A 26,014-nucleotide genomic window follows, 5' to 3' on the forward strand; every position below is an offset into this window, starting at 1 on the left:
GCAGCTGAAAAACACCCCCATAGCATGATGCTGCCACCACCATGTTTCACTGTTGGGATTGTATTGGGCAGGTGATGAGCGTTGCCTAGTTTTCTCCACACATACCACCTAGAATTAATGCCAAAAAGTTCAATCTTTGTCTCATCAGACCAGAGAATCTTATTTCACGTAGTCTGGGAGTCTGTCATGTGTTTTTTGGCAAACCCTATGCAGGCTTTCATATGTCTTGCACTGACAGGCTTCCTTTTGGCCACTCTGCCATAAACCCCAACTGGTGGAGGGCTGCAGTGACAGTTGACTTTGTGGAACTTTCTCCCATCTCTCTACTGCATCTCTGGAGCTCCGCCACAGTGATCTTTGGGTTCTTCTTTACTTCTCTCACCAAGGCTCTTCTCCCACGACTGCTCAGTTTGGCTGGAGGGCCAGGTCTAGGAAGAGTTCTGGTCGTCCCAAACTTCATTTCTTTAAGAATTATGAAGGCCACTGTGCTCTTAGAAATCTTGAGCTGCAGAAATTCTTTTGTAACTTTGGCCAGATCAGTGCCTTGCCACAATTCTGTCTCTGAGCTCCTTGGGCAGTTCCTTTGACCTCATCATTCTCGTTTGCTCTGACATGCACTGTGAGCTGTGAGGTCTTATATAGACAGGTGTGTGTCTTTCCTAATCAAGTCCAATCAGTTTAAACATAGCTGGACTCCAGTGAAGGAATAGAACCATCTCCAGGAGGATCAGTAGGAAATGGACAACGTGTGAGTTGAATATGACTGTCACGGCAAAGGGTCTGAATACTTATGACCATGTGATATTTCAGTTTTGCTTTTTTAATAAATTTGCAAAAGTATCTACATTTCTGTTTTTTCTGTCAGTATGTGGTGCTGAGCGTACTTACATTAATGGGAAATAAAATGAACTTATTTGAATTTAGCAAATGGCTGCAATGAAACAGAGTGAAAAATTTAAAGGGGTCTGAATACTTTCCATACCCACTGTATTGTTTATGGCTGGTTAACTGGTAATGGCCACACAATTATGGGGGCAACACTGTTAGTGAGGAACAAGCCATAAACCTTTTTAAAGGGGCTCTATCAGTAGATTTTCTGTTTTTTAGACACACTAGCATCTGCCCGCGACTTTGTCTGCGGGTTGGCATTGAGCTGCGTACATGTAGGCCATTGCTGCTGGTTCTGATCTGCCGTGTGCAGGTCCGGGCGCCCCCCAACTCCCATGGCACCCCCCTTTTCCACGGCACCCTTGACTCACCCTGCCTTCCTTTTCCGGACCTCCCTCCTGTGGCACCCCTGCCCCCTCCCGGGAGCTCCCCTTCCTCCGCATGCCCTCGCCCCCGTCTCCTCATGTCCGGGTGCCCCCGGACCTACCATGCCCCTGTACCCAGTGTCTGTGCTCTGCTGCATAGCGGTGCGGCACTGCTCCGGCGAAGCATACGCCGATGTATGGAGGTACCGTGATATGCGGGCAATACTGTGACAGGCTGCAGTGCTTCCCCCGCGAGGATGTGGACTTACTGAAAATGTGCTGCCCTGCCCTTCTTGCTGGTCCGCGCGACTCATATGTAAGGCTGCATGTCGGCTCCATTTTCTTCAGCCTGCAGCCAGGCCGATGGCTCCTACCACACAGCAGCAGCCGCCAATCGGGCGGCGGTTCAATGACCTGGGATGACGTCATTTCAGGTCCTTCAATATCGCCGAAACAGCAATTTGCCGGTAGCGGTCGTGCAGCTTGGAAGTGTAGGGGAAAAGTAAGTAGCCTATATTTCAAGCTGGCTACCAATGTATCTATGTGTAAAATTGTAGGCAAATCCATGCAGGCGTGTGGCTGTGATTGAGGAACAAACATCCAAACACACAGACTTTCACATGTATAATGTTAGTAGGATGTGCCTGAGTACTAAAGGCTATTTAGGTGCTGCTAATCATTCTTCCTCCCCACCGTGCAGTGGGCGTTCCGTGCACCCCTTCGCATCATAGCTTGTTCATGCCCTCCTCTCTTCTTTGATGTCCTCCTCCTTGCGATTCACCACCTCAAGCCCGGCGGTTTCAATGAAATCTTGCGCATGCGCAGTAGAGCTCCCTCCGGGTTTTCCTGCAGCACTTTTTTTTGCTGCAGTCCACTATGTGGCGTCTTAGCTTAACAGTGTAATAGAAAGTTGCAGCATGGATGGCCACACTATAGCCACGTGTCAATACCTTGCTGCACATAAACCATTTACCCTGGACAGCAAAAGCTGTCTGTGTCACTGGTGCAGCAGTAATGCTGACTGTTTCCATTAAAAGATAACAGGGTTCACGCATTGATGGTATTGTGCTATGTGGCATTAATGTGGAAATTGTCATGCGAGTTTAAAGGGAGTGTCACCAGGGTGACTTGTTTGTGTTGCTGGTTTAATATGTATCGGGCTCACCTGAATGCAACCCTCTTGTCCCCATAAAAAATCTGGAGCACGAACTGCAGCTCTTATGGCAAACTGCTATGCCCATATAATTTGGTAGTGCAAATGTGAAAACTGTGCCAGGCCAGAGTTCCCTGGCACAACAAGGCAGAGTTTGTGGGTAGGAGGGCGTGTATAGAGCAGTCTGTGTAGCAGTTGTTGGCAATGGAGATGCCATTGGTGAGCCTGCCTATCTGTGCTGCTGGCTTATATGCTTCAATCCACTGCCTTTCCCTTTTAAGAAATTGAAGCAGCTAAGGTTTGGGGTAGAGGTTTCCCATGAAGAGTTTTGGTCTCTCCTTGAGGCTTCTGACCCCTCGCTAGCTGTAATCGTGGCTCTAAAAGGTAACAAGGCCGCCTCATTCTTCTCTCTAGTGGTGTTTTCCTGTCTCTGTACATGGCTTAGTTTTCATCATCTGATGTAGAAGTTCCCGTATTTGTTTTTACAGTCTGGCTTACATTGGAATCCTGCAGCTGGCAGCGATGGTGTCCTTCAGCTGTTTCCAGGACCCCACCCCAGTGTAATATTACACAATTGCAGCAACTCTTAATTGCTTTACTTTCTGGAGCCAACACTCAGCTGTGGCTCTGAAATGTTCCTGAAAGACTGAGCAGGAGGGAATCTTTTATCTAAACATTAACCAGCAGTACTGAAGACTGTGAGTTTGTAAGATTTATCTGAGAGTACAGCATGGTGTTCCTGGGCACGTCGGGTAAAGGTGGGCATTTTGATGCCATGGTACAGAGCTATAATGGGAACTAAATTACAATATGTGGCTTCAAATACCAAAACTTTATTTCTGAGAAGTTATTTAAAGGTTTTTCTTTTCAGGCGGCTACAGACCTTGCAGCATTTGTTGTCAGTCTTTAAATATTGAATTGATTGAAAGGTATTTCACAGTTTTTACATTGAAGCCTATCCTAGGGATAGGCTATCAGTATAAGATTGCTTGGGATTTGGAAACCTAATCCGCACAAAAAAAGTGATTACCTTAGGGTAAGTTCACACTGGGTTTTCTGGTATGGAACCTGAGGCGGAGGTCGCCGGACCAAAATACGGGTAGCTGCGACTGGATGCCGGTGCAGTGACCAGCATACAGTCGCGCCCTCCACTTCGAATTAGGCCCAAATGAATGGGCCTAGTCGAGAGGGAGTGTTTTCAGGCGGATTTCTCAAGACAAATGAGCATGACGCTTCTTTGTTCCGGCTTCCGTAAAAAAAGAACTGACCAGCTCCCTTTAATTTCAATGGGAGATGTCTTTTTAGTTAGGATTTTGAGGCGATACAGCCTCAAAATCCTGACCAAAAAATCTTGTGCGAACTTACCCTTAGGAAATAGACAGACCCCAATATAGTCTATGGGGTCCATGTGGTTTCCCCTCTGCTCTTCATCAATTTTGGGACACAGGTACATCAGGTGTCAGCTCTCTAGGACGTACCATTCCTGAGATACAGTATTCTCAAATAATGACCTGCATTAGCCAATAGAAGCCTGCAAGTCTTTCTCTCATATTCAAGCTGCCATACACATGTCCCTTATTAGTCAATAGAAGCTCGCAGGAGCTTAGTCTCCACATGCACACAGCTTTACTCCAGGTTTCCATAACAGCCCAGCCATTTGTATTCACTGCTGTAGGTCAGCTTTAAAAGCGCAAGACTCTGTGGAGGACACTGTTACAGAAGAACAGCGTTACACCAGGTTTTAATATACCCATGTAAAGCCAGGGTGTAGCATAACATATAACGTAAATTGCAGTGCTGTACAAATATTGTCCTTATTCGCTTCAGCCTAATCTTTATGTAATAATGTGAATGTTAAGGCATCACTATACTTTTGCTTTTTTTTTTTCATTTTTAAATAGGTGAAATGAGTGAAAGTCGAGCAAAGAGAGTCCGAATTAAAGAGGTAGACGGGTGGACGCTAAAACTGCTGGTAGATTACGTTTACACTGCGGAAATTAAAGTGACTGAGGAAAATGTGCAGGTGAGGTTCTTGATCTGACTTATGAACCCTCTTACATTTGAGGTCACCATGCTAAAATATTGTAGTTTTGACACGGACGCAAAAAAATTTTCAGTTTGTTGCTTCAATGTTGGATTTTTTATTTATTTTTTTTGTTTGATGTTTCTTTGGTTACTGAAGCACAATTCTAAGCATTTCAGAAATTTTAACTTTTATTAACAAATATATCATGTTTATATATGCAATCAATATTTACAGTGTTGACCCAACTTTATATCAAGACTTATACAATTTGCTCTGACATGCTGGTTATCCATCCCTGCGTCAAATCTTGACTGATGGCAACTCAAGTTGTATGCGCACACTCAACTTGGTTTTTGTATGCCGTATTGTTGGCTTGACACAGGACTCCTGGGAACCCTCACCTTTCAATCATTCTTCCAGGTGTCCCAAACTGTCTGAAGAGGGATTCATCAGACAGAATAACATTACCCCAGACCTCTGCCATCCCTGTAGAATGTCATACTCTTGATGCTTCTGGAAGAATGACTGTCCGGAGAAGAGACCTACTCTGAGTCCTGCAACCATTCATGTATGGAGTTGCTTTTCCCCCAGGGGAATGGGCTCCCCCATAATATCGCCTAAAAACACTGCCATTAATAGGGAATGTTAGCTAAACCTCCTCCAACAATAACTTTTCTCATAGATACTAGAGCAGTTGGGGATGAACAATGTTTTTTCTAGTTGATGGCGCACCATGTAACAAGGCGAAAGTGATAACTAAGTCATTCAGTGAACAGAAAATAGAAATGTTAGGTCTAGCTTTGGGAATCTCCACAGATCTCAATCCCATTGTGAGAATATGTAGGCACTTCTGAAGTAGGTGAATTAAAAACTCAGAAATGATGGCACTCTCTAAGCACAGACTATCTAGCATGCCAGGGTGAACTGCAGAAGCCTTGAAAAATAAGACTCAACCCTGTAAGAATTCAGCCTCACGTGAACTTGATGAATTTGTCAAGTGTAAAGACTTCTGAAATGCTCAGAATTACATCGACCTCAGACTTAAAAGATCCAAAAATATTGAAGTAGCAAACTGTGTGAAAAAACCAAACAAAAAAACTTATGTTATTGCAGCGGAGGCTTTGGCCTGACCATTATTCTGAGGCTGTAATACTTGTCACCACCTCCTTAAATGCCATCCTCCATTCCTCCATCTTCTTCTGCAACCTTCTACATTCTCCCAATAGACTGGAAGCAGGAGCCTGGCACTTGGCGTAAGAAGGGGCGGTTACAGGAAAAGGAAGTCCGGGGTTCTGGAGCACTTCTTATTGAATGAATGGGAGGTCTCTTGTGTATTAAGGCCTCATGCACACAACCGTGTCGTAAAAAAATAGCCTAGCACGCTGTCCCATTATGTTCTGTGGCCCCATACACTTGCCCTGTGTGAGTTCACCATGACCACATCCATGTGCCGTCCACGCCATTAGACCATTGGCCCAAGTACCATTTGGTGCTGTTTTTCCCTAATTCTTGCTTTTCTACAAAATGTAAGTTAGTTAGAATCGGGAGACAGATGGAAGGGATTATGATGACAGGATCAGACTGTATGGCGTTTGTCTGTTACCTTGGCAACAGATCTTTCTAGAAGCTATAGACATAAAAATGATAGATTTTACCTTACGGTACATGCATTAAGACTCCTGATACAAAGACTTGAGCAGACCGTATGGTAGTGTGCCCTTTGTGGCCTTCATGTGCCCCCAGCTAACCCATGTCCTGCTTTTCATCACGTTTGCTGTCCTTATAAGTCTTTATCCATGGTGATGAGAATTATAAGTCAGCAAATGTACCAAAATAATGATTAAATCCTCGATACGAAAAGCATGTTGTGCCCGCACGTTGGTGACTAAACCCATGATTCACTTGTGTCTCACGCCACGAGATGGTTATGTAAACTTGCTCTTCTGTTGCTTTTGGAACGCTTTGTTAAACACATTTACTGACATGTTGGTGTCTCTATGTCCTTGATGTAGCGGTTTACACACATTCATCGCCATCTCCTTAGTCAAGGATAAGGATCTCATGTAAAAAATTATACTCTACATAAGAGTCAGCTACATGGTGAGCTCTGACACTGAATGTGCTGTCTGAGAAGCTGCCGCCTGTTATACAGCTGCAAGGCCTGAGCAGATTGCTAGCTCTGTGGACAAAGGTTCAGTAGAACTTGTTGGTCATTCATTTAATTTTCTGCTCCTTTCGGGCTTAGAAAGTCAACTGTCAATCGCTAAGAACTGGACTAAGTTTATAGAGTTGTCACTCACTGACTTGGACCGCCCACTGGACTCTTAAGATAAGTAGGAGCAGAGATTTAAATGAGTGAATGACAAGTTATATAGAAATGTGGGAAAAGATTCAGTATCAGTCTGCTCAGCTCCTCCTGCTCTATAACATACTGCATGCACACTGTGCCAGGGGCCCTTTAAGATAGGTAATAATTGGAGGTGTCTGGAACAGACGAGCAGCAGGTATTGCGAGGTAGGACGTACATTGATTTGTATTGAAGGAAATGGAAGGTACTGTTCAGTTAAGATTCCTTGTAAGTTTCCTAGGTAATGAGAGATCTAATCCTATATATTTATATATAATAAAATAATCTCTCCTTTTGGTGTACACATTTTATAGGAAACATTTGAGCACTGAGAGTTTAACTGGGTGTACTGCAGATATTTTTATGAATGTGTATTTTTAGCACGTTCTGTCATTCACCCACAGATTTTATGCTTTTTAACTGCAAAATGAATCAGGGTAAACAGCGCGAATAGCTGACATTATTAGCCAGCTATGTAAGTGCAGATATGAGTAACAAGCCTATAATGTTAATCTCTGCTGCTGGTAAATTGCAAGTGTGTGTTTTATCTATTAAAAAAAAAAAAGTGCACTTGTAATGTGAATGTGCACAAGTACCTAACTCCATTCCTACATACACAAAATAATTAATTACATTGGCCCCTTAAAGGGGTTTACTGGGCAAATTTCTCTTCTATCCCTCTGTCTCTTGTCTTTGTCTCTCCCTCTCTCCCTCTCTCCCTCCCATACACCCCTTCTCTATCTCTCTAGCTGTGGGACGGCCCCTCCTTCTTCTCATTCTACTGGTGTGTGCCATTGTCCCACTGCTGCTCTTTGCCTGACTGTGCAGGGCTGCACATTAGAGGTGGATTATCAGCTACAGAGCAGCGCTGCGACTATAGCGTGTGCGTGCCAAAAAAAAAAAAAAAAAAAAAGCAGCTTTGGGCTACAGCCCTATATGGTGAGCCTCAGACAAAAAAAACGCTGTGGAAAAGAATGCGGCATCTGTTCCCGAAGCGATACACATGCTTATTATACCTGTAGGGAAAACATTAGCGTCTCCGTAGCTGTAATTGATATACTGCTATTTACAAAAACTTGACCGTTTTTGAAATAGCACCATTTCTGCTGCACATATTTTTCTGCTATAATCCCATCCACTTCACAGGTACTGTAAAAGTTTCGTTTTTTGCTGCAGCATTTCCAACGCAGTCAGTTCATGATGTTTAAACTACATAGGGACCCAGTCTTTAAAGTTGGATGAAGTCTTTGCTGTTATTGGTGTAGACCACTTAAGGCTGGGGCCCCATGTGGTGTAAGTGGTTTGGCAAAAAAACAGTGTTTGTTTTATAGTCCCTGTAATGTGGATGGGATTCTAGTCAATCCCATCCACACATACGGAGAAATATCGTTTTTGAAATTGTAGCAGGTCCATTACATCTACAGAAACACTGGTGATTTCTCCATAGGTATAATGGAAGCAAAAAGTCCATAGGTTTCCTATGGGAAAAATAGCAATGCGTTGCAGCTGCGTTTTTTCCTTCAGTGCTACGTGAAGCCTTAGACTTAAGGGTATATCCAGTTTCTAAGATTTATAGCCCTTATTCTTGGGATAGGCCATCAATATTATACTGTGTGTTGGAACCCCACAGCTCTAGGTATTGCAGTGCTGTGCCATACCTACACTATAATTACTCATTGTTAATTATTAGAATACATAAGATGCTTTGATCAGAATCTGCATAGATCTGGCTGCTCTACCGTGTCGTAATAATACTCCAAATTTTCTTCCCATGAATGTGTAAGAAATGAATGTTATGTATCATCCCTCTTGGACTTGTTTCCAGTGATACTTGGAGATCCTGTTGGGTTTGCTTGTATAGTTTGTGTTTGGGAGGTGTTCCTGCATGTTATACTAAATAAATAAATAACTTGTTAATCTTGTGAGTCATTGATCGTCTGACCCAGATATCTACAATTACAGCTGTAGACAGCGACAAATGTGGAAATAATCATTTTACGTTTGCATCTCTAGTCTAAATGGGTTTTATACTGAAGGGTGGCCATAGACGTCTGAGGTTTGTCAGCAGACACACGTATGATCTAATGTGTATGAGAGTAATAAGGACCGAAATCTGATACATCTTTACCCATCTGATCCCTTTTTTATCCAGAAATGAGCTATAACAACGTGTAAGACTCTCTCCATACAGGGGTGAAATTGACTCTTTCGCTGCCCGAGGCGGACGACAGAAAGCCCTCCCCACCCCGGGAGGAGAGGGCGGGGCGGAGCGAAGGGGGCGTGGTAGAGTGGCGTTAGCCTCTCTGCCTGATCGTGAGGGAGCGCTGCTCCAGCAGCCTCCCCAATCCACCACTCGGTGATGCTATGCCAGTCCAGGACAGCTTGTCCTGGACTGGCTTAGGTAAGCAAAAATGCCGCCCTCCCTGGGGCCCTGGCATAGCGCCACCTGAAGCGGTTGCTTCAGGTCACCTCATGGGAGGTGCGGCGCTGTCTCCATACCAGCTTCCATGTAAATTGGTGTGTGACTAAGTCAGTAGCTATGGCCATGAAAATCTGTCACTCTTCATTTTTAGGTACAGACTAGCGTGTAGTCTCTCATCCAGGCCAGTACAGGGAACCTGTCATATTAATCTTCCTGCCTTGAGGAGTGTCCGACCTCTTAATTCTGGTATTTCCTAGGAGGCCCTATGCATAAAAATTGAATCAGGGACTGGTGTAAATGTCAGGTGTAACTCACATCCGTTTACAGTAAATTAGTCATGCCAAGGAGTCCCTGACCTGTCTTGCATCTTCGCACTTTTCTCAAGTGACAGACAGGATAGAAAAAGTGGCGCATACTTAGGGGGCATTCACACCTGCGCCCGTGTCCGCCCGCCAGGTCTCTGTCCTATTCGTAAGAGAAACTGGGTAGGGGGACAGCTTCTAGGCAGTCGGTTTTAAAACCCATTCATTTGTCATTCATTTTAAAGCCCATTCAGTGTCTGTATGCAGCCTCTTCATGGGGAAACCGTATATTTTTGGTCGGGCACAGTCCTACATGTCTACTCCTCTTTTCCTGCCTCATCCAGCAAAAAGCATGCTCAGTGGGACAGGTTTCCTTTAAATGGATGATCCCATGCGATTAGACATGTTAAAGGAGCTCTATCAGCAAAATTATGCTGTATGCTGCATATGTGGGGCTCTATCAGCATGATCTTGCTGATAGAGCCCCTTTAAAGTTCAACTGATGGGGGATATGGCCAAGTAAATGCAGCTAGGTCTCCATTCTGTATCTGTAATAGGTCAAATTGTAAAGGTGCCAATACATGTTAAGTAAAAGCCGAAAGCTTGTTTTGTCAATTGCTATTCCTCCCTGCTACCTTATTTGTATATTTGTAACTTCTGTTCCACGGAGCATGCATGTGTCTTCATTCTTTCAAATCTCTGCCAAACCGTTCTGAAGGAGGCTTATCTAGCCTGAGAACAAAAGGATCAGGCATTGATATTCAATGTGCTGAATTTTTCTTTCTTGTGTGCTGGGGCAAAGTTGTGTGTTGCTGATACCTGGAGGCTTCTCTTATGTGTATGGTAGCCTTAAGGTTCTGTACACATAGACAGAAAAGCTTTCTTAGTATATTTTTTTCTGTACAGAATGCGTGTGTGTCTGAGGATTTTCTTGGCATAACATAATCTCTTTCCCTGTTTGCAGGTTCTTCTGCCAGCAGCTAGTCTCTTACAGCTTCAAGATGTGAGGAAAACTTGCTGCGAGTTTCTAGAATCCCAGCTTCACCCAACCAACTGTTTAGGGATCCGAGCGTTTGCTGATATGCATGCATGTACAGAACTGTTACATCAAGCTAACACCTTTGCAGGTAACTCCAACAATCCATTGTTAATACCTTAATGTATATGCATTCAAATAATTTGTTACACAGGTTCACACTATATATGTGTGTGTGTGTGTGTGTGTGTGTGTGTGTGTGTGTGTGTGTGTGTGTGTGTATTTTTATTATTATTATTATTATTATTATTAATTATTTTTCCTATGTCCACTTCTCCCAATGGATATTAAGACAGATTCAGATGGAGGGCCTTCCATCATGTACCCGCCAGCATTTTCCACAATGTAAAAGAAAAAAAAAACTAATGCTTTTTCTACTTTTTTGACAGAAAAAAGTCTTTAGTTACAAAAGTAAATGGGCATAAGGAAGGAAAGTGTCCATCATGTTTAGATCTTATGACAGCAATGGACTGTAATGACTGTAGTGTGAACATGCCATTACTAAGCTTGGTAGGAAAGCTACGTCCAGTGGCTGTTTTCTCCCATTGTCACAGGCACAAGGACAGAAGCTGCAGGTTTTCAGTACAGGCCAATTCTACATTTCCCATATCCTAGCTCGGTATACAAGCAATTTGGGTACAGGACCATAACTATAGTCAGATAAACCTGAAAGAAGCGTTTTGCACTGGGCTTTAATCACATCAAGTTATTGATATTCCGACCGTTTCTGTAAATATATAATTGAAGAAATGGCATTTCTGCAGCACAACTGCTTTCTAGTGTAGAGGTTATGTTTTACCTCAGGGCAATGAAAATAAATGACATTCTCAGCAGGAGTTCATACATATTCAGTGGATTTAATATATGTGGCAGGGGAGTGTTGGGCATGGACTCTTCTAAGCCGTCCAGTGAGCCTTACAGGAAAAAAGTATATGGAAGGCAAATGAGGATTCAAAATATAGATCCATATTAAAGGGGTTGTCCCACCACAGAAATGTATGGTATATCCGCATGATGTGCCGTATATGAAGGTGCCACTCCTAAAGCCAACCTTTATTTCCAGGCCCCCTGAATCCCAGTTCACCTGGTGCCCTGGTTGCAGTAAATGGAGAGGTGCTCACACATGTGCAGTGTCATTATATGGGACCCCTGAAAGCTGCCAAGTGAAGGAAATTCCGCCTCTGGGACCCGCACCTAGCAATTATTCATGGCATATCCATTGTGGTGAGACAACCCCTTCTAAAGAATCTGGTGAATTATGCTTACTAGACCCTTTTTGCCCTGATAGCGCCTTTTCCACCAGTACCTGTAGGTACATTTTGTTTGTATTGACAAATGCAGTATGTCTGTGAGACTATTGCCCACGGCAGAGAGCGTACTGTGCTTATACTGGGTGAAGACTGAGGCATCAGAAAAGGGGCAAACGGGATGGTGTTGAGTAGGGTTTAGGATCAAGACCTGCAGCAATTGCAGGGACTTGACACCCTTTTGGTTCTGTTACTCAATTTGCATACAGAATTAAAGATAATTTACTAGGTAAGCAAAATTGTAGGAATGGCCTTAGAGGTCTCAAAGTGCTACAAGTTATTTGCTGGCATAATTCTCCTGACAAGAGTACAAAAACCTGTAACTCAAGTTAAAGGAAAAGTACTAGCACGGTCATATATATAGGATAAATGTGAGATTTGGCTCTGATAACTACTTGAACTATTCAGGCTTATAAACCTGATGTATGCACTGTACATAGAACCCCATATCCTCCTATATGCATACATGATCCATTATAAAAGCAATAAAAAGTGTGTGTGTGTGTATATAGGTGTGTACATATATATCTATATCTATATTTGTGTATATATATATATATATATATATATATATATATATATATCCTACTAATATTATAAATGTGAAAGTTTGTGTGTTTGGATGTTTGTGAGTTTGGATGTTTGTTCCTCAATCACGCTAAAACGTCTGCACGGATTTGCGTGCAATTTTCCACAAACATAGTTTTCCCTCAGGATTGAGTCACAGGCTACTTTTGGTGCCACTAAACAACATGGCTTCCTAGCAGGAGACTCACAAAAGCAGGACTCCTAGCCCCAGCTATAGACTCACACACACTGCCTGGCATTTCCTGCCTCAACCTGCCTGCACACTCCTTACTGTCTCCTCAGGAGTAGCCCTCACTCTACTCACATTTACATATAGCTTTCCACTATACATACACAATACAACACATCACATTGTAATTACATGTATCTCCTATCACTGCTATATACAGTGCCTGATACATATATACTCCTGTACACAGGCTGTATATACTATATAATTACATGTATCTCCTATCACTGCTATATACAGTACCTGATACATATATACCCCTGTACACAGGCTGTATATACTATATAATTACATGTATCTCCTATCACTGCTATATACAGTACCTGATACATATATACTCCTGTACACAGGCTGTATGTACTATATATTACATGTATCTCCTATCACTGCTATATACAGTACCTGATACATATATACTCCTGTACACAGGCTGTATATACTATATATTACATGTATCTCCTATCACTGCTATATACAGTGCCTGATACATATATACTCCTGTACACAGGCTGTATGTACTATATATTACATGTATCTCCTATCACTGCTATATACAGTGCCTGATACATATATACTCCTGTACACAGGCTGTATGTACTATATATTACATGTATCTCCTATCACTGCTATATACAGTACCTGATACATATATACTCCTGTACACAGGCTGTATATACTATATATTACATGTATCTCCTATCACTGCTATATACAGTGCCTGATACATATATACTCCTGTACACAGGCTGTATATACTATATATTACATGTATCTCCTATCACTGCTATATACAGTGCCTGATACATATATACTCCTGTACACAGGCTGTATAACACATCACATTGTCTGTATCACAACATATACAATATAACACATCAAATCACATTTGCTAGCCCACCAAACTTTTTAAAGCACTTTTACAGTTTCACACGTCTGTGTCCGCCCAATACTCAACTCACTGCAGACGAAGTCGCGGGTAAAAGCTAGTGTATATATATATATATATATATATATATATATATATATATATATATATATATATATATATATATAATATAATTTTTTTTTTTTTAAATAATAATTAACATTGGAGAAACCTTATTCCATATTAAAGCTAATGTGTACATTTAAAGAGAATTTCCATTTATTAAAATTGTTGGTTTGTCTCTAGGATTGATCCCTGACAATTCATTTTGGTTTGTCAGGGGTGCGACTTTCTGGCTGTAGCATGCAGCTCCTGGCATTGTGCACATGCTGGGGCGGCTCTTCTCACTCTCAGCACTTTAGTAGCCATTGCTATCTGTATTGCTGCAGTGTCCCATTCAGAGCTGTAGTACCAATGAACATAGATGCTACAATTACAGTGCGTGAGCATTGCTGCTGACTCGCACCCCCCCCCCCCTCGATTTTATAGTTGATGGGCTATTTTATGACTAGGCCATCGATTTTTAGAAGATGGGTAACCCATTTAGCATGAGCTATAGGTATAACGTATTCTGGGAGATCTGAGACGGAATCAGACACATTGCTACTGTTTTTCTATGTAGAATTACCCCACAGAATCCACATTCAGTACTGCGTGTTCATTGTACAAATGCTGTGCGACTACTCTGTTCTTCCTCCTCACCATCTGCTATTGCTGTTGCCAGCTATATTTCCCAGTTTAGCATAGTCTGCTTTATGAATGGTTATTTTCACATTTTATATTTCTACTTAAACAATATGACAGTCCCTGAACAATGAATTGGTGGTAGTGAGCATGAACAAAGGCTGCCAAATCCCTTTCTACTTATGTATTACATGCAGCGGAAGCTTTAGTGGGGCGGACACATCCAGCTCTGCTGTGTCATCTCTCCAGCCGATTACTCTGCAGTTATGTTGTGCGGCACATAAAGTCAATGCTAAGGAACCGAATCTGGTCATCGTACACCCATTTAAGCCGAATATACATGTTAGAGAGCTGCCGACTGAACTATTCCTCGCAAACATCCCTCCCCATGCTCCAAATACTGAGGTTCTCAATAGAGGGCGAATAAGCCATTGCTAGACACCTTTTGGTGCCTTATCTTCAGTAAAGGCAAACCAGTTCAGGCATCTTCAATGCCAATATGCCAGACTATTCATTCCCCTGACGTCAGGCAGGTCAGCCAGTCCCACCAGAGTTGAGTTAGCTTTCATCTACGGTAGTTATGACCACGCTCACTCTTATTTGCAATGCAGTAGGATGGCAACAGCTTCACAATCACTGGTCCAGCCCTTTAGATCTCATGTGCGGTGTGTGGGACAAGGAAACCTGAGTGGCTGGGGCACGCTGGTATCTGTGTGCCATTTATGATTTTCACTGACCCATACACTTGAATTGAATGGATATTGGCCCAAAAAACACAGATATAGGACTTGCTCCATATTTTGTGGCTCTTTTCTATGGCCCAGACACACAGCTCCAAAAACTACAGATGTATGTAGGGGGCCATAGAAAAGAATAGGCGTGCATATTATTCACAATTGCAGATAATATACTGAAATAAACTAGCATCCAAAACATTTGTTCCCTCACTTTTACCCATGTCATGCCCTTCAGGGGTTTCCTGCACATGGACTACAGTATATGTTCAAGCTTCACTTCTACCAGTCTGTAGATAGCCTGTAGTGACGGAGAGGTGTGCCTCTAATACACTACCCATGCTACACCCCCATCAATGAGTGGCAGGGGCAGATGGGAAAATCATACATTGTTGTGGAAAAACCTGATTGCAAACTTTTTTTAAAACACTATTTTTTTTTTTCTGGCCTGCAAGGCATAATAAATCATCGCCATTGTCTTATATATTTAAGAAAAAAATAAAAAATCTTTCACACAGTATGCCAACTAAACTTGTACAAATAACTAGGCACACTGGAGGATGTTTTTGTAGTGTCACATTTTCCTTCTCTAACACTATACAGACATAAATTACTATATAAGACCGACACCTTCCCATTGCTATACTGTTCTACAGCAGTGAACTGTCCTTTGTCTGAGTTGGTCAGGTCATGGGTTTGTAGCTACAATGACATTGCAGATCACAGAAAGATCCTTACAGCTTCCTGAGGTGAGAACTGCATCCAAAATGCTGCTAGATCAGATGTCAAGATTGCTGCTGACCTGAAGAAGACTCTTAGATCAGGTGACTGTAAAGTCTGTTTTTCCAAGAAATTTTGCAAATACAGTATGATAGGCAGTGTGTGTTTATGCACATATTACTGTAAGACCACGTCTCTCTCTCTCTGTGGGAAACCAGGTCCCATGTGCCCTTCTGACCTTTGAATATCAAATCCCCATCCAGCAATGTTTCCTCAATGGGATATTGGAGACTTAGTGGTACTGCTATGCTGTCAGAGCTACTGTTTTTTGCTCACTTGTCATTTCCATAGACTCTTGTGCATTATGAGGTGCAGCAACATTGCCCAGCTTTAGGGCAGCAGTGGGGACTCGGGACCCATCTCCTGTAACAGTATATGAGACCGTCACCAGTCCAGCATTTGTCCTCCTACGGATATGCAGTTGATGTCTTCTATCGTAAGAGCCCTTTAATTACTGCGCTGGTAATCTTGATGGATATGTTACCTTGGTGTGCACTGTTATACCACAGGCAGACCACCCTACACATCTAACGTCATACAGTTAGCTTGCTTTTTACTGATTTTCCAAAACCCATTTAATATGGCAGTGTCAGAAACATTAGTTCTGGCCCCATTGTCATGGAACAAGTTCAATGTTTCAGGTTAATGTAAGGCTTACACTTCCTCCCTAATAATGTGATGTGCCTTAAGGCATCCACCTCTATCTCTTTAGATCTTGTACTGGGGCCAGATCATTGCTAGTGCAGCTTTTTGTTAAAAATTCTCCCTCACTCCTATGCTTTTTAATTGAGTTGGTAGTTTATGTAGTGGGAATGGTTAATGGCAGCTAAAAAGTAACTTGTTTGTGGTGCATAAAAATAAGTGTGGGGGTTTTGTAGGTATGTAAATCTTTCACTCTTGGAATAAAAGACAGGATAAAGCAAACACAGCACGTGTGTATGTAACCCAAACATCTGCAATTGGTTAAACTTCTGCAGCGTGATATCTTGGTTCTTTTCCCCCTCTCGTTTTAATGAAGGCCTTTCACGCTCTCATCGAGGTGTGGTATTATATACTGCTAGAAAGAAGACAGTGCGCTGAATTGGAAAATATTTTTCCAATGGCTTTTGATTTGTTTTTGTGGCCTACAAAGTCCTCACACTGCACCAATTTAAGCAGAAGTTTAGTTTAACCCTACTGCATCTGTACAGAGCAGCTGTAAAAATCATGTTTTAATTCCCATAGCACTACTGCAAGTTCCAGCAGGTAGCTCCTTCTGTGTAGTGCCCTGGGTTCTCTGCCCAAAGTGGGCACCAGCCCTTATCTCTACCGTGCAAAGTTTTATTCTGATTGGATGCTAAAGCAAAGGAGTGGCTAGAGCTGTGTTGGCGAACCTATAGCATGTGTGTCAGAAGTGGCACTCAGAGCTCTCTGTTGGCACACATGCCGATGCCCTGATCCCTCACGAACAGGGAATCTGGTACAGGATTCCCAGTTAGTGAGCAATAGCTTCTACTATAGCTTCTGCAGTCAGTGTAAGCCTATGACCTCTTCCCTGACACAGGCGCAATGACGTCATTCATCAGCACCTGCAGTCAGGAGGATGCGCAGCTGCTCTTTGTGGGAGGTAAGCTAAGCAGCGTATAATACTGTGTGGTAGCCCACTGTGAAGCGTATAATACTGTGTGGGAGCCCACTGTGGTGCGCATTGTACTTTCTGGGGACACCTTCACTATTTATATCACACAATATCTTGTTTTATATCATATGTGATATTTGTACAGTCTGTGCGGTGACTATAAAACAGATATTGTGCGATGTAAATAGTGAACATTATTTGTTCAAGAGTATACCAAATGCAAACCATTACCTTTCACTTCAAAGTTGTTTGTATCATTGAAACCTCTGTAAAGCCTCACTTACACGACTATTTTGCAGGTTTGTAACTGTCCCCATTTATGGAGCTGTAGAGTATTTAAGTTAAATTGCTGTGTTGGCACTTTGGGATAATTTAGTGGGTTTTGGGTTACAGTTTGGGCCCTTGGTCTCTAAAAGGTTGGCCATCACTGGGCTAGAGGATAGTACAGCGTTCAGTGCAGAGAGCCTGGGTCATTGCACATGAAGGGGCTGTTCTGATTACAGCCTTTGGGGGCTTTGTCATAGTCTCATAGACCAATAATGATGTGTAGGAACTTTGGATGTGCATATCAACCTGCAAGTGCCAGGCAGATGCTGAAAATTGTCACTCAGTGCTAAAGGAGCAGCAGTTTTACAGGGCATTTAGAGCGCTTTTAGCTAGAGCTGGGTAATTATCCAAAACAGTCAACTCGTTAATTAAAGTGAACTTGCTCATCTCAATTATTTTTCATCCTCAGTGTCATTTGTTAAAAGGTATGTCACGAACTGTACGCTATCCAAACAGGATTGTGATATATGAATAACCAAAATTCAGTGGTTTAGCCTGGCATATAAATAGGAAGTCACAGAGCAGGGGATAAGTGTTCAATTGCCTGGCTTCCCAGGGATCAGGAGGATGGGGGACTGAAAGTCCTCTTAAAGAGGATCTTTCATGTCCTCAGGCACATGCAGTTTTATATACCACTAGAAAGCAGACAGTGCACTGAATTTGGCGCACTGTCTGCTTTCCCATTATGTGCCCCAGGGGAAGAGCTATTGGTGTTGTTACTAATATCTCTTCACTGTCAGATGGGCGTTTCTGACAGTCTGTGAGGAACACCCCTCTTGAAAGTAGTGTCCATAGCGCTGTACTGTAAGAGGGGTTGTTCCTTATCGCCCAGCAATGACACTGAGTGGTGAGGAACGCCCCTTCTCCCCCCCCCCCCCCAGTACAAGTCGATGGACGAGTACTGTCAGGAGGAGGGGGTTGTGTTATCTAGTATTTGCCTGCCACTTACATACCAGCTATCTAGTGTTTATGCAGGTCAGTTACAGAAATACTATATATCACTTGGAGAAGATGGCAGCCACAGAGATTTAGACAGAGTTGTGGGTCAATGATGGCAAATGTAGCAAGGAAAGAGACTGACCTATAAGGCTGTTTTGATTCATTTCTGCTTGTGAAAAAATACATATTATTGTAGAGTTCTTTTGCAGCCGTTTGTTATGGGTAATATTGGTTCTTATGCCCCAAGTAGGTTATATGTAGAGGCATTGACTAAGAAATGTTCATTCTAGTCTATTTTGCGTTTGTATAGTCGATATTGTCCATCCTGATTTTCAATTAAACTTTTCAGTGGTTCTTTCCTCCAACAGAAGTTTCAAGCCAGAATTGGTTGATCCTGCCCCTTATTCAGATCAGCAGGTTGTCAGATGAAATATATCCCAGGAAACTGTTGTAATAGCTGTATGTAAATAAACACTGAAAACTAGACTCTCATATCAATATGTGATGAAAAACATAACTAGTTCTTTCCATATAATGATGTAAGACATACAATATATCCATGACATTGGACAGACGGCAGACCTTTTCTCTGCTACTTCTGATTCACGAGGGTACTTACAGAAAAGAAAGCATCCAAAGTACTAACCCAGGGACGGAGGATGTGGTTGTTGGGATTCCTGTCCACAGATCCACTTAACAATGACCATTATAATTCATTCATGTACTCTAATAGTCTCTCTTTCTTACAGAACAACACTTTTCAGATATTGTCCAAGGTGAAGAGTTCTTGAATCTTGGCATAGAACAAGTGTGCAGCCTAATAGCCAGCGATAAGCTCACTGTGGTGTCAGAGGAGAAGGTAATTGTCGCTGACTGGTTTCCCATAAGTGCAAACCAAATGCTGTCATGACATCCAAGTAAAACTTGCATTTATTTCAGCTATTCCTTCAAACTTATTTAGTCCTCAACTCATGACACTGTAGAGACTAGAGGGGGGGGGGGCGCAAGAGAGGCTTCTTGTGCTCAATTACAATGTGATTGTTATAGAGCAGATCCAATCTTGAGCTGTGACGTAACAGAAGTCGCTCTGATTGTTGAGTGTTCATTTAAAAAAAAAAAAAAGGGATACCCCCCCCAGCCTGCATACTTTTATGCATGAAGTCTTACAGTATTACCTAAACATCTAATTTAGAGGACAGTCCATGGTCTAGTGAGAACTAGACCATATCACTGTATATATCACCTCTGTATAATATTCTGCAGAGTTGTGTAGTAAATTTGTGGTCTGCTTTAAAGCTGAAAGAAAACCTGGGTGTTTGAAATTAATATGCTGCTCTTACTGTTAACGGTTTGCAGAAATTCTGCTGATTATAATATTAATCTCTGGTAATGTTAGTGGTTTAAGGTGCAATTCCTTATATTCAGTGGCCCTGGTCAACACCTTGCCCTGGGGCGTCTGGCTGTACTTGCCTCTGATCAGCTCTGATATTACTGGGTGACCACAAGTTTCCAGCTGCTGTATGGAAAATGTAGTGCCCCCCCCCCCCCCCATCTGTCCTAAGATAAGCTGATGTATAAGAATTAAGAGCAGGTGACTGCAAGCACAAATATGAAGTCTATATTCTAGCTTGTATTGTTAAATAAAATAGTCTTGAGTGTCAAAGTACAGTAATTTACTTTAACATATATAGTCCAATAACACAAGTAAGTACATAAGTACAAAAAGCATTCATTGTGACAGGCCACAAAAATCACAATAATGGTCCACAAAGTACAAAAGTTACACAAGTTAACCTGGCTAAAGAAGGTGTTTCACAAGACCCCATGTCTGCTTACCCAGTTATTTCATATAGATACCGGAAGGGATGAAAGTGTTTAGGGCTATAGGGTTAGAGTATTGTATAAAAATAAATAATGCACTTTTGCATATATTATATTATATTGCAAGATTCTTATATGCAGTGTCTGACAGTGTCTGACACAAAGCACTACCCAATAAATTCAGATTTTCTGTACTGTGTAAGGTCTTGTAGTGTTCCCATTGCCTTCAGGTTTTCCCATCTTATCTCTTTAACCTGTCAACACATTGGGCAAAATCGTCAAAGGTTAGAAGCTGCAATTCCTTTGGCAACGAACTATGGCAATTTATAGCTGCAGGAAGAAACTAGTTTCAAATGTGTTTTACCGTAGCAATTGTTGCAGTGAAAACGTAGCTGCTTGTTCCTGTGGTTTCAGCAGTGCTTTCGTTACGTGTGTCCTTAGCCTAATTGTAACTTCTGTCAAGTCCTCAGTCTAGTGGTCCAATGTCCTTCTGATGATCATGACATGATAATGTGCTACATTAGATCATTCTTACCATTGAATCTGGCCACTGGAACTGAAGATGTAACCTTGTGACAAAATATTGCCATTCTAGTCTTGTTTGAAGGATTGTCTTGCTATGGCTTTCCAGTGATATGGCATAAAATGCGTAATCTAATATCAGATCAAGCAATTTTAGAATATGACTTCTAAGTTACCTCTCTGAAATTAATGGAAAACCTTCCAAATATCAGACATGTTGACCTCATAAGTGTGTGTTAGTGCCAAACTGTTTCCACTGGTCATGGTTTCAAATCTCTCCACTTGCAGATTGCGAGGGCTATGATAAAATATTTGACTATTTTCTGTGTCTTCATCAGCATACTGTATTTGTGCTTCTGCTGGCTGTTACTTGCACACTATGGTCTCTTTTACTCTGTGGTTCTTTTCACTATTGTTTGTTTTTATTTTATTTATTTTTTTCTTTTTATCTGATCTTTTGTTCTCCATTAATAGATTTGTTGATCTTGATCCTACCTTTTAAATGCATTATTGTGGTGTTTATCAGAATATGTGGTCATGGCTATTTCTTTGTATTGACCATGACCTCAGTACAGTGAGGAGGTTTAATAGATGCAGATTTTACATATTATCTGTTTCTTGCTAACCATTTACTTTATTTTCTTTTCAAGGTATTTGAAGCAGTCATTACCTGGGTTAACCACGACAAAGATGTGCGCCAGGAGCACATGGCACATCTAATGGAACATGTCCGCCTTCCTTTACTTTCAAGAGATTATTTAGTCCAGGTAATGAGTGTAAAAACTTACATTGTAACATAGTCATGGTGTTGGCACCCTGAAATTTTTCCAGAAAATGAAGTATTTCTGTGTATTGGTACAACATAAAAACAAACAAAAAAAAAAAGGCAAAATGGACATATCACACAACTGCAAAAATGGGCCAGAAAAAATTGTTGCCACCTTTTTCAAACTTATGGATAAGTAACGGTTTCAAGCATGTGATACTTCTGTCACACTTTCCTATGGTAAGTAACAGGTGTGGGCAATATAAAAACCACACCTGAAACATATAAAAAGGAGAAGTTAACTCAATCTTTGCATTGTGTCTGAGCGTGCCACACGAAGCATGGAGAACAAAAGGAGAACGGGTCTGATATTTTTAGGACAATTTAGGTTCTCAAATACTCAATCTCAATATCCCAAATCCATCACCATGTGCTCAATATAATGAAGAACTTTATAACCCATTGCACTGTAGCTAATCTTCTCGGACATGGATAGAAGAGACAAACCGATGACAGGTTGCGACTCAGGATAGTCTGGATGATGGATAAGCAGCCTCAATCATGTTCCCAAGAAATTTTATTCAACCCATATTTGGCGTTGTGTGGAATTATATAATTTCCGGCTTGTTCCAGTACCCACACAGAAAATAAATGTGTATAACAAAACATGTGTAATTGCAATAATACAAGAAATTTTGCAATGTTTTTTCCTGCGGCACTTATTGGCTGTGGCTAGTTAAAAAAAATAAAAAAATCTAAATATATATTTAAAAAATTAGTTTATTTCCTCTGAAAGGGAGAAACAGCAGTCCAAAATAAGATTGTGAAATCAGATAACTAATGCCTTTTTCCTCTTTGTTTTTTTGTTTTTTAGAGAGTAGAAGAGGAGACTTTGGTGAAAAACAGCAGTGCCTGTAAGGATTACCTCATTGAAGCCATGAAGTACCACTTGCTTCCTGGAGACCAACGAACATTGATAAAGAGCGCACGGACAAGGCAGAGAACGCCTGTCAGTCTTCCCAAGGTAGGATGATATTCTTGTGTATATTTCCCAAGATTTGATGCAAGGTGTACTACATTTCAATCAGCTTATGTTGTCTATAGAACATGGAAATTGTCTGCTTTGTGTACAGCTAAAGAAATTCAGCACTAGTTTAAAGAGGACCTTTCACCACTTTTGGGCACATGCAGTGTTATATACTGCTGGAAAGCTGACAGTGCGCTGAATTCAGCGCACTGTCGGCTTTCCCGATCTGTGCCCGGTGTACAGAGATTACGGTGCCGGTACCGTAGCGCTTTAGTGTCAGAAGGGCGTTTCTGACCATTAGCCAGAGACGTCCTTCTGCCTCGCGGCGCCAATCGCGCTGTGCTGTGGAGCGAGGAGGAACTCCCCCCCCCCCCCCCTCCCGCTCCTGATAATGCTCGTCTATGGACGAGCGCTGTGAGCAGAGGGAGGGGGCGTTCCTCCCCGCTCCACAGCACGGCGCGATAGGCGCCGCGAGGCAGAAGGACGTTCCTGGCTAATGGTCAGAAACGCCCTTCTGACACTAAAGCGCTACGGTACCGGCACCGTAAGCTCTTTACACCGGGCACAGATCGGGAAAGCCGACAGTGCGCTGAATTCAGCGCACTGTCAGCTTTCCAGCAGTATATAACACTGCATGTGCCCAAAAGTGGTGAAAGGTCCTCTTTAAAAAAAAAAAAAAAAAAAAAAAAAAAAAAAAAGATAAATAAAAATAAATAAAATACAGAGAAATGGTGGATTATAAATTGATAATGAAACTGGAGGAAATGGTTTGAGGACGTTTCCAGATTATGTGGCCCAAATGCTCACTGAAAACCTTTATGTGTGAATACAGCCTAATACAGTTTGCAGATAAATTATTAAAAAAAATAAAAATTCTTTAGATGAAGCTGAATCTGGATACTGTAGCATTTTACTTTTTACACAGTAAAAAGTTAGTGGTACCCCTTATGGGCAGAAATATGTTGGCGATGTCTGCGATATTTAGCAAAATATGACTTTACTCAAGGAATTTCTTGCAGATTTCAACCTTTGCATAGCATGAAATGTGTGGTGAATGTTCCACTCTGCAGTTACTGCAGCATATCTGCCCTGTGTGAACTCTCCTGTTAAAGGGGTATTCCCATGTCCCTTGCTCACAAGTCTTCGCTGCTGCAAAGAATTCTTTCTTCCTGGTTTTCGACGTCAATTGGTGGGTGGGGTTTCATATGCAAAGCCATACTCTGACTACCTCCAGTTTAGCTCCGCCCCCAAATTAACATGTAGCTCCGCCCACCACATAGCATGATCCTATGGGACGACTGAAGGGTCTGTGATGTCATCAAAGGTTCTATAACCCTTGGATTTAGCTTGTTCTATATAGAGTCGTCTAAATCCTAGTGGGCTAAGGGACCAAGTCCTTTAGCCCACTAGGATTTAGACTGTTTTATATAAGAAAGCAGCACTCATTTTCCCCCCTCCTTTATCTGAGAGCAGGAAACCAGGTCACGTGTGGTGTAGACACAGGAACAGCTACAGACACAGGCTCGCTCCCGTGCACTTAGCCCCTCCTCCCTCCCCCTGAGAGCAGGCAGCTACCTCACTTGACATTTGAGCAGATAATCCCAAGGGCCATAGAAACGCAGTGTCAACAATGAAGTGAATAAATTTAAGATAGTGGACAAACAAAGCAGTTTTGCTGAAGCAGTGTATTTAGGAAAAGTCTTAAATCCACATTAACAAGCAGTATAGATAGGATCCTTGTGATGGGACTACCCCTTTATGTCCAGTATCTTGGCTGATTGGTCATTTATCCAAAATTGAGAAAACAAAGGGGAGGCACTGACCCAGGGCGTCTTTTTCATAACTGAATCCTTTATTCCAATGTCAGTAAAAACACGGTATAAGGAGAGAGTAGGTGCAGTTATAAAGCAGGCAACATATGTTTCACACACAACTGGTGCTTTTTCAAGTCTTATACATGCCCTTATAACACGGCCTGGGTCAGTGCCCCCACTTTTTTTCTCAATTTTTGCAATTTTATTTCTTTTCATGGATGTAGAGCATTGCTCTTATGGGCATTGATTGTTCACTTCCGAGTTGCTGGACTCTTCGTATTCATTCATCGTTATACTGAAGTATCTTGTTCTATCACAAACTCCAGCAGTGCCACCGTTTCTTCATCTTGGACTACTTGATTAGTCATTTATATTGCAAGTAATGTACTAGAGTGTAGCGTCATGTGTATATACTTCACGTGTCATAAGATGATATATGTAGACCTCTTTAAAATGACTGGGGACTAGAGGAATATATGCACTTAACACATTGCTGACCATACTAAATTGTTACACCATAATAAAGCTAATATCACTTATAAAGATGGCTGTGCTAAAATTCCCAGGTGCAGTATAAAACTTTAGAGTTTTTTTTTTTTTCACAATGCTTCCTCCACAAAATTAGAAAAAAAAGGAAATAAAAGTAAATACAAACAAGACTTTTAAACCTATATCCTCATCCTAATCATCTATTCAGATTTTATACATCAATCCTTGGAACACCATACCTTGAGCAAGCTGTATGCTGAGGAAAGTCAAAATGCCACAAAAAATGCTCCTGATGTTTTATGATTTTGTTACCCAATAGCTAAAGTCTGAATGCAATATATTTTGCCCATTTTTTTTTTCTAAGAAGCAGTATGTGTGAAACCTGCTTTAAACATAACACGTATAGGCTGAACCCAGTAACTTTACACAATAAAGCAATGTTTTTCTGTCTGAAAATTAAACTTCTATATTTGGAAAGTTCTGATAATTGACAAAGACGCAGGGAGAGGCTGTTCCATGCGAAGAGAGAGGCGGCGATGGAGAGTTCTCTCACAGCATTGGGGATGCCTCCTGTGCTGTTTGAGCGCTGGGGACTGCGCCCAGTGCTGTGAGAGAACTCATTTGCATACAGAAGAAAACCGTGATTTCTACCGAATGGCAGCGTGAAGAAGACATCTAAGGGTAGGAGAAGAATAGATTAAATAATTAGATTAAATTAGATTAAATAATTAGATTAAAGATTAAATAAAATACATTAAGCCTTTGTATACCACCATTTCTTTGGTTGATGGAAATAGTTTTACCACCCAACCATATGATAAAATTCCTTCATACTTTTAAGCTGTCTGACCATTAGCGATTAACCTCTAGTGGTATCTGACAGTGATTGTGGTGTGGTGTTTGTT

The 26,014-nt window shown here is 41.7% G+C and overlaps 1 protein-coding gene across 1 annotated transcript in view; it reads left to right on the plus strand.

Moving 5' to 3' along the window:
• The window catches only part of KLHL2 (kelch like family member 2), an 88,810-nt gene that overhangs the window by 29,988 nt on the left and 32,808 nt on the right, over positions 1 to 26,014 (plus strand). Inside the window, exons 4-8 of the mRNA XM_075258014.1 lie at positions 4,308 to 4,429; positions 10,468 to 10,630; positions 19,420 to 19,529; positions 21,664 to 21,780; positions 22,654 to 22,803. Of these exons, the coding sequence (XP_075114115.1) occupies positions 4,308 to 4,429; positions 10,468 to 10,630; positions 19,420 to 19,529; positions 21,664 to 21,780; positions 22,654 to 22,803 (662 nt within the window). The remainder of the gene's footprint in view (positions 1 to 4,307; positions 4,430 to 10,467; positions 10,631 to 19,419; positions 19,530 to 21,663; positions 21,781 to 22,653; positions 22,804 to 26,014) is intronic.

The sequence above is a fragment of the Leptodactylus fuscus genome, chromosome 1 (assembly GCF_031893055.1).
Source record: "Leptodactylus fuscus isolate aLepFus1 chromosome 1, aLepFus1.hap2, whole genome shotgun sequence".
NCBI classification, from domain to species: domain Eukaryota; kingdom Metazoa; phylum Chordata; class Amphibia; order Anura; family Leptodactylidae; genus Leptodactylus; species Leptodactylus fuscus.